This window comes from Tyto alba, unplaced genomic scaffold (assembly GCF_018691265.1).
Source record: "Tyto alba isolate M040663 unplaced genomic scaffold, T.alba_DEE_v4.0 Super-Scaffold_8, whole genome shotgun sequence".
Classification (NCBI taxonomy): Eukaryota; Metazoa; Chordata; class Aves; order Strigiformes; family Tytonidae; genus Tyto; species Tyto alba.
In genome coordinates, this window is record NW_024881329.1 from 6,553,586 (window position 1) to 6,572,447 (window position 18,862).

An 18,862-nucleotide genomic window follows, 5' to 3' on the forward strand; every position below is an offset into this window, starting at 1 on the left:
GTATTACTTCCTTAGCCACCAGCAGGACTGGGCTAACTATATTAAAAATCACGCTCAGACTGTATTCAAAAACATTGCCACTGACTGTGACACCATTGATGAATAATCCACAGATATTAGACTTATATCATTACCTGGAAATCCCAGTTGTCATGTTAAAATATATGATACATTTGTAGCTAGAAAAATTCAAAACATGATTTGAGAGCCTCATAAATGTTCAATGACTGGTATGCAAAATTATAAACAACAGCCAATTATAGAACTAAACAAGCATATTTTTTTTTCTCCAAACTTCATCATTTTAAAGGAAACATCATCCTTTCTGTAGGCGGCTTCATAATTTTGAACATTTGAGATTGTCAGTACTGAAATACAGCTAACTGGCATGGACACACCAACACAGCTTTGAATCTAGCTATAGCTAAAACCCCTTTCTGAACATGACTGACATACATCAACTGACCAGAGTGTGTAGAATATAGTCAGGAGCAAAAGGGGAGCCCTGTTTAAATTCCAGGTGGGGGAACCTAAAATACTTAGTTTATAGTTATCTGAGAATATTGGATGATCTGAATATGGTTTTTTGGTTCAAGTTCTAAAAAAGATATTCTTTTCACAGATGCTCACTTTTGGTGATAGAGCTGCTTCTTCTGAATTGTATAATGTGCTCTGTGTTTATGGATCTTGTGCTTGCATAATGCGCTCTATGTTTATGGATCCTTCTGTTTTTGTGGTTGTGGTCAAATGCTTTGGAAATCTGTAGGAAGTATGCTAAGATTTGGTTTTGTAGTAGATAGAAATCTGCAGAATAGACCTAACGTTCTTGTTGACAATTTTACCTTAGCTCAGGCTGCAGTGTGGTTTCCTTCAGCAGTCATAGTCAGGGATTCAAATTCCATCAAGACCCGATCTTCATTCCTGCCAAAGAACTCGATCTGTTAAAATATAGTTTTCTTGATTGGATCCTGGGCTCAGGGCAAAAACATCTGAATGTTATTGTTTTGCCACTGCCTCACTGTGTGATTTTGTAAAAGAGAAATAACTTCTCTGTGTCCTGTTTCTCAAGTGAAAAATCAGATGCACTGTGAAGATAAATTCATTTTTATAAAGCAAATGGAAACAGATGAAAATACTGTATTAGTACTTAACATTTAGTTCCATGTTCATTTGTGTTAATATATTAGAATCGGGGGCTTGTAAGTTAAATATATGGCCTCACAGTTTGCCATTTTGGACAATATACACAAAGATCTTTTCTTCTGAGTTCTGTTTTGATGTTTTCATTTGTTCTATTTATCATGTCATAGTTTTCTTGATTCTGTAAACTTTGTGTTTAGAACTTGCTGCTTCTTCCATTGATACTAATTTACCAGAGTGTGGTAAGCATTGACCATAGTGCTGAGGATAGGCACATGCTTGCTAGTTTAGATAAAAACAGTTTTAAGTAATGTGGTGGGATCTGTCTGTCCACTTCAGCTGTATATATGTATTTATTTATCCTTGTATTACTCTATTAATTTTCAAAGTCTTCCAAAGAATAGCCTTTGCTATGAAACCTAGATGTTGAGTCAGCCATTAAGAGCTTGGAGTCCTTGGCATGGGACTGGTCCCAGCCCATCTTCTTAAATTCATTGACTTAGTGCCTATGTCCTCCCTTTCACTGCCTGCTGTCTCTCACTTTAATTTGTAAATTCCTCGGTTTAGAGATTGTGGTTTTCTATATAGCAGGTCACTGTTTGACATTATATAACTTTAAGTCTTTTCTGTTTGATCATGGTATCTTGGACCGTGCTCCAGGTAGGCTGAATACAAGATAGCTGGGGACTGCAAGCTGCATAACCATTGGTAACCAGCTGCTGCCAGTAGTAAGCCCTAGCTTGATCATATTAATTCCAGTTCAGATATACACAGTTTTTGGTTTGAACCTGATTTTGCACTTGAACCCAAGCTTGCAGGAGTACAAGCTCAGCTTTGCTTTTAAAACAACATATTTCTATTCAGCAGTAAGTTTAAGAACCCAGTTACACAGCATTTCAGATGCTGGATTTGCTGACCAACATCCAAAGTCAATGAATTGCTCAATATTTGCAGCAGTTAACAGTAGTCTGCCATTTCATATCCATAAAATTTGCACTTCCCATTCATATTTGACTTGGGCTAGCCACATTGCAAGGCATATTGTAGTACAGTGAGAGAGTCTATGTGCCCAAAAGCAAATGAAATTGCATGGCAGAGAAAGAAAGAAATGGTGTTAGGCATCATCATGGATTTAACCAATTGCCAGAACATGTTGAACAAGGAGTGGCTGCAATGGTAGCAGCAGCAGTGAATGTGGAATCATGTGGAGGAGATAAATGGGCTAAATGGTGAAAGACGGGGAGTCTTTGCAATGTAGAAGTTAGTTTCTTAGTTGTGTGGGGAGAAACATGAGAAAAAGGAACTACAAAGGGAGCACAAGGCAGATATCTAAGGGTGAGAAGAAACTGCCACCTTGTCTAGCTCCAAATTTCTGTCCATCTGTCAAAGCTTAATTTTCTCACTCCCTGGTGATAGAGCAGACATCATGACAAGTGCCTGGGTTTTGCAAATCTATTAAGTTAAAAAACAGATCAGCGATTTCTTAAAGGAGCACCTCTACCATACACTCAAAGCCTCAAGATTCTCATATATGCCTAATAGTAAATAATTACTTATACAAAAGGATGACACAGTTCCTTCTTAACACCACAAAACATTGACTTTGAGCAGCTGAAGAGGTAGGTGAAAGGGAAACATATATTTGCAGGCAGATCAATCTTGGCAGGCTGCCAACACAATCCAAACCTGTGAGGTAACTTGTTTAACACCCTCCTATGCAGAGGTGTAAACAGCAGGTAGTACATGCATGACAAAGCATCATCTACTTTTGTGACAGTGCTTCATAAATACTGGAGGAAAGAATGCCTCTCCATGCCAGTATTTGTCGCACATAAATATTTGTAATAGTTGCTATGGCAGTTGAGAGGGGAAAGATGAAAATCAGAAAACAGTGAAATCTGTCTGAAAACAAAGAAGTGTTTCCAGAGAGAATGCAGTAAGCTCAAGTACTGGAATTTTTATTCCCCTGAATTCTTGTTCTAGGTCTTTGATTTAAAAAAAAAAAAAAAAAAATCCCATAAGTGTATTTTTATTATTTAAAAATCGAATAACTTATTATCGTAGTTAATTAGACCAGATGCTAAAAAGTAGCCTTCATTAATGGTGGTTGACATTTTTAATACCCATGAATGTATTTGATTGTGCCTGATACTTGAGTGATATGCTTAAATTTTTCTGAATAACTCTTAACAGATCAGGAAACTGGGATAAAGTATTCAGGCGCAGTATTTCAGCTGTATGGGACAGAATTCAGTGCCTCAGCCCTGGAATAACTCAACACCTGCCAATGTGATAGGAGTAAAACGTTCTGTCTTTAAGAACCATCCCATCACTTTTCTGATGGCAACCATTTCATGAACCTCATTGCTGCCAGCATCCCCATAGCATTTTACAGGGGGAGCTCCCACTTAGAGACCTGAAAAATCTGAGCTGAGCGTGTGCACTGATCTTCCCATGGCATTGGAACTCCTTCCTCTCAAGACACTAATATTTAACATATAGTACACTTCTCAATTTCAGAATAATAAATCTGAATGTCCTCCACAAGTGTTACCTTTTGATTTTCAACTGTCTTAGGTATTTTTTTCCTACTGCTAAATATGAGGCTTTCTTGTTTGCTGTTTCCATGCTACAGTAATTGATTCTTATAGAACAGTGCCTTTATTTTAAAAAATTCTAGTTAGAATTTCTGATGTTGTACAACCAACCACTGTTACAATGCCCTGAGTTTTACAGAGGGGTGCCTATTAGCACAGCTATGGTTAAAGGCTTGTCACAATTTCCATTATATAGTAAAACATCATTTTCAGGAATTTAGAGCAAGACTGTAAAAAGCAACTGTGGGTTGCAGTTTTACACAGAAAATCTTTGCCCATAAGAAAATTATTGTCACAAATGATGAAAGCATCAGTCAGTTTGCTTAGCTATTTTTAAATGGAGTGAGTGAAAAATTATATATAGTAGTTTAGTGGTTTAAAACATTTTTTCACACTCATGTACAGCCACCACAGGTGTAAAATGCACCATGGTTCTGATGCACATGTCCTTGTGGTGCTCCAATATCACAAAAGGAGCTTGAAGCAGCCTAAAATAATGTAAAATTTCCAGCTGACAAAGAAAACCACCATTATATCATACTGCATGGAGGATGGAGGAATCTTGCCCTTCTTTCTTACTTCCTTGAGAACAGGGAGTGGAGCAGAAATATGACTACATTAAGGAAAGAACACCTTCTATTCTGGCTAAGCATGAGCAATTGATACAGACTCAGACAAGTACTCGTCTTTGTACAACTGTCTGTTTTTTCTAAGTCTATTCTGCACACCATTTTCTCCTTCAGGAACCTCAGTATCTCAGCAATATAAACGTGTTTAAGAGCGTCTGTCTTTCTTCCATGTAGATATGCCAAGTGTCTAAGCAAGTGTTTAGTGCAGAATTAGTAGCAAGGAGAAAATATTTTCTTAATTAGTACTTTGATTTAATTTTACAGAATCAGTGGTCCAAAATGTGTGTGGGCTGGGTATTACAGTATCTTCACAGCTTCTGCAAATATTAAATTACTATGTCTTCAATTTGACAGGGGTAGTTTCACAGAATGTGCAGTATTTCAAAAAAGAGTAATTTCTGAATTTTCACATAAGCCCCTACTTCTTGGCAAATCTCCCTTTTTTTTTAATCCAAATCAGGTAAATGTGGCAACATATTTGTACATGCCATTGCCTTGTTTGTAAAAACATCTTCCTGGCTTCACTCATAAATCCCCAATGCACAGGCGCAGCATATTTGAAAAATTAGTTTTAAGAGGTTTTCGTAACATTTTTTATTACTTGTTAATTTACAGCTCCTGTTATGCTGCTTTTGCTTCTCTCCATTCATTATTTATTATTTATTAATTATATTTTTAATTATTATAACAGAAGCACCCCATATGAAAGGCAAGAAGAAATGGCATATGCATATCCTAACCCTAGGTCCTTGCCATCTAATTACTGATATGAAATGACAAGTGAGAACAACAAACACTGGATAGAGGGAATTAGTTATATTGATACAAAGAATGATGTTGCATATACTAGAAGGTGACAACTTCAATTTCAGGTTGAATGCAGGAAATGAGCCACTAAAGCAGTTATTCCAACACACATTAAAAGTTTTTGCAAGGTATTCTGCATGTCATTAATATGACATAATTTGAGGGAGATAGTTTTGTAAACTTCTCTCCTGTTGTTAAATGTAGTTCCCTTTTGTAAATGACATTGTACTTAAGCTTTTAAAATTCATTGTTTTGCCACATAGGAGCAAGCAAAGTTGTGCATTAATGGCGTTCAGCCACACCGTGAACAATGCATCCATCAAATACGAAGTCAGGCTGCCTTTTTTCTCTGTAGTGAATTCCTGTCTGTCATTTTTCCATCTTAAAACAAAACAAAACATTGACTGAAATATGAATGGATCATGTCCTGTGGCCCTTGTTCAGGTAGGATTTTTTAAAAAAAACCTGTTAGGGATGACTGAAGACTGCAGAATTAATCCCTGTGTTTTAAATCAGTATCATGTTTTCTGGTTGCTCTATGTGACACTGTCATGTCAGGAGAAATTTGAAATTATGTGAGTAACAGCTCCACTGGCAATAAAGCTGTTACTCTTATGGAAACATTTTTATGTTAAATAGATAAGTTTATTCCTCTTTGTATTGTTTTGATTTTGAATATGATTAATATAGCAATAATAATTGCTTAGCTGTTAGAACAACATTTTTTTTCTGAAAAAAAAAACAAAGCAGAACAAAATCAATTTGCAGTATTGATAGATCTTATGAGATACCTATCAGTATATATTAGTAATATTATATAGTTAGTGAATATTAGTAATATTTCTCTTGGGCTGGGTTGTTTTGTCCATGGTTTTCCTTTCTGTGGGCCTGTACTTTCCTCATTGGAGTATGAAATGAAATATCAAAGGGATAAAATAGTGTTAGTGAGAATGTTGATTGTAGTTAGAACTGAAGACTGGCGATCCCTTACTTCTGGTGGCATTACTTGGGCTCAATAACTTCCAATTTAAATATGTTTCACATTTATTTTATCAATAATATCTATGTCAGAATGGGGTTATTAGCGTTTCATTAATTATCTGTGAAGGGTCTTGAGGTCTACAAGGGAAACATGTCTGAAAAATCTTATGACACTTACATATTTCCCCAAATTTATAGTAAAGGCTGCTGCTTCATCCCAGTTTCTATCTAGATGTTTCATGGATCTTCACAGAATAACTTCTCATGCTCTTATGCTACAGCACAAGTGGGACTAGGTAGGCCACTGAGGGCTTAAGTCAGGCCTTAAGCACTAATTCCATGTAATTTAAATGATTATTGTATTGTTTCAGCTGTATTCCATGCCAAATTTCCATGAGGGATAATTTTTCCATAAAATGTGGTCAAGAAATCTAAGCTGTTTGTGTAAGCCATCAAGAAAGTAGTTGCATTTAGCAGTTTTAATTCATTTAAATAATGTAGATTTGAGCATGGCTGGCTGTGGAGCATGGATGTGCTAATAGCTTACTTAGAAATATTGTTTCCATATTTAATATAACCCTACTAACAATTCAGCTTTAAACACTGATAAGTGAACTGCTACCACTGATAGAACTGAGAATAGTTGATTTGATTTTCACACACAGAAGACATTTCACTATTAATTTTAGCTCTAGACTTTCAAATGGGGAAAGACATATATGCAGGTTGTGAGGATGGCTGTGAAAACTGGTGCTGTGTTTCAATTGAGATTAAGAATTTTGCATGCATATGTAAAACAAATGTACTAAAAAAGTAAACTCACTGCCACCAAAACTGAAAACAAGGCACTTTGGAAAATATATGCTGATATATAACTGGCTAGAATTTCCTTCATTTTGCAAAGCCACGAGCCACATGCATCAGCTCACCACAAAGTCATTAGGTCTTTTTAAACTCAGATGAAAAACATTAACAAATACCACAAAAGGCTTTAGTATGGCCCCTTTGTTCATTCACATATGGCAGTTTATAACTCCTGCACCACTTGGGTCGTGTGTTTGTTTAAGCTGCCTCCATCAGGCCAGCCCTGAAAGAACAAAAGACATCTTGAGCGATCCTAAGCAGGAAATGGGCTAATCTAAACATGGCTTGTGACACTATAAGTAGAATAGAAAGGGGAGGGATTGATTAGTCATTAATGTCCAATTGACTCCATATGGATGTTGCAATAATAAGGCCTTTTTCAGTGCAGTAGCGGAGTTATTGAATTAGGGGTTTATGTTTCCTCAGAGCTGACCTTAGGGAATTCTCTTTTGGTTCTTCTTGTTGATGTTTTAAAGAAAATGGAGTCTATTAGCAGGAAAAATAGAAGCCTTATCATAACTGAGTGTTGCACGGATGTAGCTAACCTGTGCTACAGTATATTCCAACCTCTTAGTATTTACTTAGCACATTTCAGAACCCTTGCAGGTGAAATATTTTAGAGCCCACTTAAATATTCCAGTATTTTATGAATCACTCATGCTTCTGTCAGTTTTTTCCCCCTTTTCATTCACTGACATGCAGCCTAGAAGAAATGTTCATCCCTCAAATCCCAGCTGAATAATATTTGTTTAGCGTTTGGAATGAAAGCAGCTTGACAAACAGACAGTTCCCTGCAGAACATTTGTGCCACTGTGTGACTACAGGCATCCTTGTCCTGGAGCTAGTCATGTTTCCAAGTGGGTGTTAGTTTTGCCTAGTGATGACAAGACATGCCAGTAATGACAATAGTTCATGAGATACCCATTTGTTTTGCCTCTCTCGATGGTAATAAAGAATTAGAAAGTCTTCTGAATGTGGATGTAGATGAAGAAAAGGCAGACCAGGGGCAAACCAGACAAATGTTACACTAACACTGCTACAAGTCACTTGGATTGCAGTGAAGTAGTAATTTTTGTAACTTTCTCCAAAATTGAACATTTAACTTAAGAACTCAGAATAATAGTTAAATGATGTTTCTTGTATTCTAATCTTTCCAAAGCTTCTTTTGCCATTCTGTTCTTTCCAGATTCACATTTTTCTATTTGATTTGAAATATTGCTGTATCTTTCATGAAGGCTGCATTTGTCTGTCCACAGGTTAAGAGCAGGACAGGGGACTGACAGGCTGGTTTTTCACGCTCCCTGTTTTTATGGTATTTCCATGTTTATGAGTAACCCATCTCTAGTAGTAAAAGAAGAGTGGTTCCCATTCGCACGTTCGGTAGGTTCTGGCCTCTGCAATGCATGCTGCTAGCAGTGCTAGGTGTCTTACCACAGATAGGGCCAGATACTTTGGACGTCACAATCAGTCCTTTCCAAAGTAGGCAAAAATGTCATCTCGACTTAACGAATAACTGACCTTTACTACTAAGCAGTCACTTTTATACTAGGAAATTAGCAAGACTGTTTTTATTTCTATATATCCTATCTTGGTATATGTCTATGGAAGATGGTATGCAGTATATTCTCTAGAGTAGCCAAAGGCTTGCTATCCCTGGGGGAGTCAAAGGGAATGGATCACTTCAAACATGAATCAATGGCCAGAGTGTAAAGAGTAATGAAGGAATAACTGTGACTGATGAAAATCTCTTTCTTTTTGCTGTCACTTCTTTTCTCTTTCTTTCCTTGTCTTTTTCTCACCCATTCTTTGCTCCTTTCTCTCATGCTTATTATTGTTTGCATTGTGGTAACATGTAATGGCTCAGTCTGAGATTTTTCTGTGTTAAATGATATATAAAATGGAAGGTAAAACCACATCTTATTAAAGACAATAGGATTAACCCTGATGTGTCCAACATTTCAGGGAATATGCTAAGGGATGGTGCCTGTCCTAAAATTCTAGCCATTATAAAAGGTGAGAAACTCAGATAGAGGCAGGAATAAATAAATAAACAATGTAACAATTGTTACTGTATGTTTCTTAATATTTAATTCATGTGAAAATGTTTGTCTTTCCTGTTCGTGATCAGATTCTTTTCTCTTTCTAAAGAACAGGGGTTCTTCTTCCCCTGCACTGTCCTTAGAGAGCAATCAGTGTCTTTTGAAACAAAAACATTGTTTGAAATTAATTTAATGAAGCTGTCACATTTTTAGATTCATTCTGTGGTGTTCTTTCACCCAGTATTTTCCCTAGAGTGTAGTCTGGAATCCAGCTTCCACAGAGGAATTGCCTGCCATATACCCACAAAAAGTTATCCTTCTCCTTTAAGCTGCATTTAGTTTTAAATCATCAAAGTCATGAAAAGTTGAGCAAATGCAAAGCATCTAGGAAGAGAGGCAGTCCACACCCTCAGAAGCTAAAAGTGTCACTTTGAGGACAGGCCCAGCCTTTAGGCCCAAGTGTAGGCTTCTTTGCCGACTAAGCCATTAGGGCAGCCAAACTGTACTGCTTCTGCAGTAATTTTTAATTCTGACCAAGCTCTTAATTCTGAAAATCAAAACCTCCTCCTGAGATTACAATGTGAACTGTAACTAGCAGACAGAGCATTAGTTGCCATAGAGAGACAATTACCAGCTTCCACCTCTCTTCTCACCCTTCATTAGTAGTACATTTTTATTTTATCTATTATTTTGGGTTTATTATTTATTAGACTTTCCTGAAAATATTTTCAGAAAGAAATAAACCCCTTGCTTCTTTGTGGTTGTATATATCTTTTATTTAAAAATTTCAGGTGTCTCTTTCACCCTCTGTCAGTACTGTAATTATCACAATAAGAAAAAAATCCACACATTGTAAAACCTATTAAAATTGTTTATATAGGGCACAATACTGTCTAAATACCTGATTGATAGGATGAAGTACCTAAGAACAGCCAGTTTGAAAGCTTGTTCCTATGTGTTACAACTTGTAAGAGCTCACTGACTGTATGTGCTTTTTATATCGTTAGCACCTCATTTCTAACCTAAAAAGGTACTGAGACTTTCTGGCTCCCCACATAGAATCACATGTTAACAGAAATATTTTCTTTTAATGCTTTATACGCTGAATATAATTCTGTAGTTCTGAGATAGTCAGAAGAACGTGGAGATTACAGTACTTTAGTTATTTGCAGAAATTCATTTTGCAGATGCTTTTGTGATGGCCTGTGGGTCAACTTGCAAATATTCCCCCAGAGATCAAGCACAAAGAACATCAACTCTTTGGCTGCTTTTTCAAATCCTTCAAGTTTGGACTTGCTTAAAGCAGATGCAGCCAGAGCTTCTTGGCCTTCTTGGGATGGTTGTAATTTATTACTCTAAGTAAGAATTGTTTTCTAATATAACCCTTCTCTGAAAACAGATCATTTATGTTTTGTTATTTTTTACTTTTTTCCTTCTTTTTTTTTCATTCTATCTAAATTTTATTCAGATTAAAAAACTAGTCTTTAATTTTGTACGACTAAAGGCACTCTTCTCTTGCATTAGGTTTTGCCTGAAAGGTCAGGCAAAAATTGTAATTAAAAGGGCTAAAGGCAAACTCCTTAACCATAGTGAATGACTTTTCCTTTGGGAAAGTAAAAGATGGAAAATCCTCATATGGATTTATGCATGTCTTCTTTCCTTTGCTGTGAGTAGAGTACCTGAATAACAAATGACAACTTTTGCACCAATAATAATTTCATTTTTTAAATTTGTCACCAAATTCCTAATTGCCCATATTCTAGTTACAAATTTTGTAATAATATTTTAAAACATGGAACAACCATTACATGATATATTTGGTTTTTCTCAAATTATAGGGCCATTTGTCTCAATAAGTGTTTCAGTGTTACTATGTGACTTGTTGTAGTTTCACAATAAATAAATCCTCCCGTAAAAGATTATATCTTTGATATGTGTGTTCCAAGCCTTCTAACAACAATGGACAGAGCCTCACTAACCATACACCTCCCTAAATTGGTCCTACATGCAGGTTGCTCAGCAAAGCTACTGTTCCTTTTTGCAATAAAAAGCTGTCTGCAGCTGCAGCTTCCTGTAAATGCCGAACACCTGTAGCATGGTACTTAACTTAGAAGAGTATTAAAATAGTTTTGCATCTCACATTTGCCACAAACCTGTCTTCTTTTATGTGCACACATGTTAGTATACAAATTGCCAAATTGGTGTCAGTTGTAAAGTAATGGCAGTGGAGGCATCATAAATTACCGTGGTGATCCTCAGGAAAAGACACGGCCGTATACGAATGAGTGTTTTGCTCTCAGGGTAATGTATGTCTTCATCTGGCCCAGTAGTCAGCATATTGCCCTGTGTTGATGGATATAGTCAGCTTGAAACTACACTACATTTCACTGCACAATAAACATGGCTGTCAACACCATATAAAGCAAAATCAATTTATCCTGTATGGTCAGTGCGTTTTAAATGAAATTAATGTACTGTGGACCTGGTGGCAAAAAGGTAGTGTATTAGTTATGCATCCTCTATTTTAGGACTTTTTTCATGTAAATGTGTTTCCTATATAGAATTTTTAAAATGGTATATACCTAAGATATAGTGGTTCGCACACTAAATTAGGAAACTTAATCTTTGCACAATTAAAAACTTGAGTCAGTCACAGAAATCAGTAAATCTGCAGCGTTTTACTTAGAGTAAAGAACTAATATTATTTGGCACATGAATCTGTGTCAGGAGCTGTAACAGTTTACAAAAAAGGAGGCCTATTGCTGTGCCAATTTGTTGTCAAGTATCCTGCTTTTTCAAAGTATTGAATTATATGAATAGTTTGATGAGGCCTAAGACTGTCACCCTCCCACTGTAAAGACTTTTTGCCTTTCTTTTATGGCTAAGGTACAACTGTAAAAAACATACGTTATTGTCACAGTTGCAAAAGTTTTTCTGGTACAAGCATGCCTTACCTAGGCTCGGTTTTGTCTTTCTCCTGTATTAACTAGTTCTACACCTCATACTCAGCTCTGTGAACTCTAAAACCCCATGAAGCTTTGCTGTTTGTGGTCAGGAAGCAGGACTGGATGCATGACTGACTAGTTAAGGTTAGCATGTACAGGTTGAATTGATGGTGGGTAAGGACAGGTCACTGGAGTACATTAAAGCACAGCAAGCACGGAGAAGCTGGAGCGCTTGTCTCCTGCTCCAGAAGCTCCAGGATGCTGTGTGTGTACAGGCTGAAGGCAGGCAGTTTTACTACATACATGTGATCGAATGCTCCAGGACACATCTAAAATTCAACTAAAGCAGATGCAACCTTAAAATGTTGAGCTCCGAGCATAATCAGATCCATACAACTAGCAGCACATACCTGGTGTACTATATAATTTATTTTATGAAACGTTTGGCATGTGCTTCACTGCTCAAGCAGGAAAGTCATTGTAAATTACTTGCGTGAACAGGCCTACATCAGTTTGGATTCTCAAGTGTAACTTTCAAGTGGGCTTTGTTGAGCATTCAGAACATGGACGCTACATTAAAGTCCCAAACAGAAACTTTCCCAAATCTCCATGCCTTAGCTGGTGCGCACTTCGTTTCTCACTCAGATGTTGATGCCTTCAGCTGGGTGAGCCTGATCGGTGACACCGAAACCGCGGGCCAGCCTTTCTCTCTCTCCCGCATAGATTTAGCGGGAAAAAGAGCGCGAGGCCAGAGCAAGCACAGCAGGGGAAGGGCTGGCGTAACCACGTAATAACGTTTTGCACCCCTCTTGTCTCCTCCTGCCCTGACGTTGCAGGGAGTAAAGCCGTGAACGGCTCTGCCGCTAAACTACAGCAGTATTATTGTTGGCCAACAGGAGGGGCCGCGGTGGCGGAGGCGCGCGTCTACCGGGACTCACGGGGCCGCGCCAGCAGCGAGCCGCACATCAAGCGGCCCATGAACGCCTTCATGGTCTGGGCGAAGGACGAGCGCCGGAAAATCCTCCAAGCCTTCCCCGACATGCACAACTCCAACATTAGCAAAATCCTAGGTAAGTGCGGGACGGTGAACGCATCCTGACCGCGCCTGGGCCGGCGCTGAGGGAAGCCGAGGAGGCTTTGCTCTAGTGGTGGCAATTGGCAGAGGTTAGTTATTTCTGGAGCTGTGGAAAGATGAGGTTATTTATATTGGTGACACAGGCTAGTTACTTCCTTCTTGGATACGCAACTTCTCTAATTTAGGACGTATTTTGTTTGGGAGATGTTCACTGAAATTGGAATTACTGAAGGCTCATGGGTTGTTTTTATTTTCATTCCCTTCCCTTTTCCTTTCTGCTCCTTCCCTAATGCTTTTTATTTTCAGTAGCAGAGTCACAACATGCTTTAAAGACTCAGCAGCTGTTCCAAGGGTGCATCCTGATAAAAGGTCTAATTGCAAGATCCCATCAGAAGTCACCTGAATGCAAAATGGTGCTTGCTAGAGTAAATACTGGGAAAAAACTATACAATACGAAATCATAATCAAAGGTTTATGTCAGACAGTGCAGTGTCAAAGAAAGAGACCCGGCACAGTTCAAAAGATGTGTACACGCATACCTTCTTGCATGCAAAATACTGTTTGATTCAAAATGGTACAATGTTCAGAAAGCTAAGGAAGCACTAGCATCATACAATTAAAATATTGCTTAGTTAAAAGACACCATAGTTAATATTTAATTTGTATAGATTGGGATGAACAGGGAATATACCATGGATTATATTTTGCCACTGTGCAAATAAATTGGCTCATTTTTGAGAAATTTTGATTTGCTTTTTAAGACCCCTCCAGAGAATTGGAAACATACGTGAGAATGAGTGGTGAAATGTTAAAACCTACATTTTCTTTCTGGGTCTTTGAAGTGAAAGACAAATTCTAAATGTAACTTGTAAAAAATAAAAGTAAAAATCAAGTTTCCTCTGTGATCATTTTATTGTAAACTTTGAGTTCAAATACATTCTTACCGAAGTTTGTTGCACGCTAGTTCAATCAGAAGCAAGAATACATAGAAATAAATGTTACTTTGTCCTAAAACTTCCAAAATCTTACTTAGTAGTTCTCATATTTTTGTCTACCATATAAGTAAGTTATATGAATAGCCTTTCAGTTTTGTATAAAACCTGCACTGTTTCAGTGTTGGCAGCTGTAGGGAATCTATATTATTTGTGTGCATTCTGTGAAAAAACTATTAGGAACATAGTAACTGTATTCATTAAAATGTAAACTTCCAGCATAAATATTTCAGAAGTGCCAGCAACTGAGTGTTTGTTAACCATGGAATTAACCTGTCAGTATCTGCTCTGCCACAAATAAGTCTATGTCCATATAATATCTGTGCAACTTTTTCAGGACAATGAGAAAAGAGACTGAAATATTAGAACTGACAAGGAGTATTGCTGGCTACGGATAATATTTATACAACTTTTCCATTTGTTGATGTATGAAAAATCTTGGTAAAAGAATAGCTTCCACCCACGTTTACCACAGCTGTAATCGTTTTATTCATCTAAGACACCGAAAAGCTATTTTCTGTATTTCTTATTCCCTAGGAAAAAAAAAAAAAAATCCCTTCTCTATTCAAGTGTTTAGATAGCTCCTTATAAACAATACAAGAGATCTGAATACTTTTCCCTCTTCCTGTGTATGCTCTGTAAATTTTTTAACTTTTTTATTGGTGCAGCTTTCAATGAGAGTTTACAGTACCTGAAGTGGTGTATATAATTACAATGTGCTTTCTGATTTTCTTTTTTTTTTTTTTTTTTTTTTTAATTTAAGTTTGTTAAATATAACTTTCTCAGTGCACTTCTGTGCATTTCTTACATCTGGCCAGAAGATAATATGCATAGTAGGATTTAAAACATGGTACGGTGCCAATATTATGCCAGGCTTGTATCAGAAGATTAGTAAATTTAAGACATCCAGACAGTAAGGGATTTTTCATAATTTTGTTGAATCTATAAGGTTTTGATAATTTTTTCTGCTACATAGCAAGGTATTAATATCTATTTGTAGGAGTGTATAAACCAAATCCTCATAAAACTATCAAAGAAGCATGTATCCCTAGGCAATGTGTTAAGCTTTTAACAGTAGAAGTACGGTTGTAGACCTTACTTAACCATAATACTGTGCATGGTATTACAAAGGTATAGAATTGTTCACAGATTAATGCTCATGTTGTAAAAAATTAAATAGTCTGTTTTGCAGCAGGAGGCTGAGATTTTTGAGAAGTAACTACTGATTTTAAGTGCACCTATTTAATAGAGATTTACATATGCTTGGTCTGCAGCAATACCTGGAAATCAAGCTTCTTTGAAGGTGCCTCAGGTTGTGCATCCCAATATATGTGCTGGCTGATGTAAATTCAAATCAGTTTGTTTAATTAACTTATTTAAAATTTGTTTGTTATGGTGAGAAGGCATGTTGAAAAGTGTATGCATAAAGCTAGACCTGCTTTACTTGAGCACTCACTAATGTTTTGTGTTAATAGGATCTCGCTGGAAGTCCATGTCAAATCAAGAGAAACAACCTTATTATGAAGAGCAGGCACGGCTAAGTAAAATCCACCTAGAAAAGTATCCTAATTACAAATACAAACCTCGACCAAAACGTACCTGCATTGTTGACGGAAAGAAATTGCGTATTGGTGAATACAAACAACTGATGAGGTCTCGAAGACAGGAGATGAGGCAGTTTTTTACTGTAGGGTGAGTACTATTGTATTTATTTTCAAAGACTGAGAGTGCTGTTTGAAAACAGACTCATCTGTTCAAGTCACTGACTAATGTCATTTAGAAGGCAAGGATTTGAACCTGTAAAACCATATTAAAAACATAAAACATATCACGGAATATGGAGCTATCAGTTTACCACTGAATGCCAATTATGAGTCTGATTGTGGAATTCTTTAAACTCAAGTTGTTTCCCATTAGCCTGAAACATTTGAATCAAGTCTTTTGTGAATTATTAACAAACTAATCCATTCTGGGTTAGTAACAACTCCAAGATCATTTCCTGAATTAAGAGAAGAACAGAGAGAAAAACACAAAGTATTATTCCCGTGTAGAATAAGGAGTCAGGAGAAGGCGGAAAAGTGAAAAGGGACGGGAGTAATAGCAGTTACATTAGGAACACACATGAGTGAATGATATCATAGCATGAGGCTATTAGGAATTTTGTTATATATAATACTGTGGAAAAAAATAGTTTTAAAAAATAAATGTTTTAGGAAGCATCTTTCAAATACTGCATAGATAAACTGGGTAGATTAGAAGAATATATGTCTCAAAAAGATGCTGGCACAGTTTTAAAAACATTGTGTGTTTTTTAACAGTATTTCCTCTAGTCTTCAGCAGAGAAACCAGCACTGTGAAAGATCTACAGGCTAAAGATAATAGAAGTCCAGTGAAACAACTGCACCATAACTGATTTATTTCTCCTGTTTTTTTATGAATTAATCTGTGATGCTCAGTGCTCTAACACAATGTTTCTGGTGGTTTACAAAGAGTCTAAAAGCTATCTCCAGTGCCAGCCTTTCCAAATTCACAATGTTCTGCTTATTTCTCTAATCACAATAGTCTCCTTTTGTTGGGTACTTCACTACCAGATAATTGACCTTGACGTCGATTATGTGCCCTCATTTTTGGCTTGGGATGCAGAACTCCTGTTGCAGTCAATTATTTTGTGGTACAGCCTGCAACAATGTGGGCTCTTTCTTCAATCAGTAAATAGAAGTGGTTTTGATATCTTGAAATAGCCTTCCAGTCTATAGTTTTGACGTTGTTTTTTATTCTTTGCTCTAAAGCAAATTGTTTACTAATAGGCTTCCATCAAAACTGTACATAGAACTCTAAATAGAAATCTGAATTTATACAGCACATCACAAATTATATTCAGATTGAGGGAATGAAACTCTAGCTTATGTTTTCCAAAGCAGATTGACAGACCAAATCACATCTAGACAAGAAATGCAAAAGAAATGCCAAAACAGCAGTCTGAACAATTTGAGAATTGTTTGCTAATTCAAAACAGTATTAAGCAATAGCATTCTACACATTGGAAGTGGTGGATAAATATGGAGGTGAATATAGAGGATGGATTTAAGAAACTTCTAAAAGTGCCTACTTAATGAGTGACATTGTGATTTCAAAAAAAACAAAACAAAACAAAACAAACCCAAACCAAAACTATTCAAAATGAAACTGCTGGTTCAACTGAAATGTAACATTTTTCTCATATATCAAACAGTATGGTCACAAAGACCATAAGAATGTCATAATTTTCTTGAAAGGATTGGTTCTAATTCATATTTAGGCTAAGTCCACTTCACCATCCTCCATCCATGTTGAAGAAATTTTAAATTATGAGTAAATTACCTTTGTGGACTTATATAATGATGCGGTGGATTTTACCGGAAACAATGACTTTTAGTTATGCAAGTGATGAAAAAGGGGGTATGAAGTCTAATGGATGTGTTCAATAATGGTGAAATGAGATCCATGTTGCAGTTCAATATGAATATAAATTCAGATACTGAGGAAACACAGACTGTGATTTTAAAAAATTATTTCATGCTTTTCTGTGACTTCCCACTGTTGCCCCAAATTCCCTTTTTCCCTAAAGAAAAAATTAAAATTCTCAGAAGAGACTAAGTGAAAAATGTTAAAAAAAACAGACTAGGACAACTTTTTTGAACTGAAACATAAAACACGTCATCATTTCTTTCAGCATTATAGTTTACTGAGTAATAAAAAGCAACATTTCATCCAAATCAGATTAAAATTAAGTGAAACACAGTAACTGAGCCCATCAGCTTCTTAAACTTACTCTTCCTTGTGTTTAATGTAAAAACTACATAAAGCATCAGCTGGAACAGTTTTCCTAACTGACCTTGTACACCCATCATTTTTCCACTGTTTTGATGGAACAAACAGCATAAACCGTCCTTCAGAACTGTAGACATGAGAGTTGAGATGCAGTTTCCTTTTCAGAATTGAATAGGAGAAAAATGTAGGGTTTAGGATTGAATATACTCTGTTTACAACAAATATTTCAGTGTGAAATAGAGAACAAAAGTGCAAAACAGACTCCAGTGAAATGTGCCAAGTGCTTCATACTGCTTGAAATCCTGCTATTTTTTCTTTAAAAAACCCCATACCAATTAAGTTGGGAATGGATATGCCAAAATGGCAAAAGTTTATCATCACAGAATAAAAAGATAACAGGAGATGTGTCAAGAGATAGACCTTCAAAACAGGTGGCTAGAGGAAAGTAGAAATAGCACGAAAAATTATATCCTTTCATATTTGTGTTTGGTATTCTCCCATACCAAATGTACATTTATGGCTTAAGCTATCCAGTGAGGGCTAGTTCCTATCAGCTCCCCTTGGGTGAGCCATTGGCTAGCACAGATAGCCCTGCCACGGGTACAACTAAAACACCCCCCACCACAAACACAGGGAGAGTTTTACACTTCTTGAACTTTTAAGATGCAAAAAGCTCCTACTACTCACTTCAGTGAGCTGCATTTTTTGATAAACTTTGGTAAGATGCACAGAAGTTGTTTAGAGAATCTCAATATAAAAACTAGCCAGGCTTTGAAATAAAATAGAGAAATAAGCTTATGAATGGCCAGGTTCTGCTCTGATTTTTGAAGAAAAGCTTGCAAAGGATTGAATGAGAGTGAAGATTTCTTGGAATAAATTGGGCAGGAAATTTGTGTTTTGAGATAAATGTTATATATGTGATGGACCAGCACAAAAATCTAGGAACTGGCAAGTATTTTAAAGAACATAGTAGAACTTAAAAT

At 36.6% G+C, this 18,862-nt stretch overlaps 1 protein-coding gene across 6 annotated transcripts in view; it reads left to right on the forward strand.

Annotated features, from left to right (window-relative positions):
• The window catches only part of SOX6 (SRY-box transcription factor 6), a 337,003-nt gene that overhangs the window by 309,579 nt on the left and 8,562 nt on the right, over positions 1-18,862 (forward strand). For 4 of the 6 annotated variants that reach the window (XM_032984902.2, XM_042784521.1, XM_032984900.2 and 1 more), the window contains 2 exons: positions 12,839-13,072; positions 15,545-15,761. In XM_032984902.2, coding sequence (XP_032840793.1) covers positions 12,839-13,072; positions 15,545-15,761 — 451 coding nt within the window. The remainder of the gene's footprint in view (positions 1-12,838; positions 13,073-15,544; positions 15,762-18,862) is intronic. The other 2 variants (XM_042784522.1, XM_042784523.1) reach the window with 1 other exon arrangement.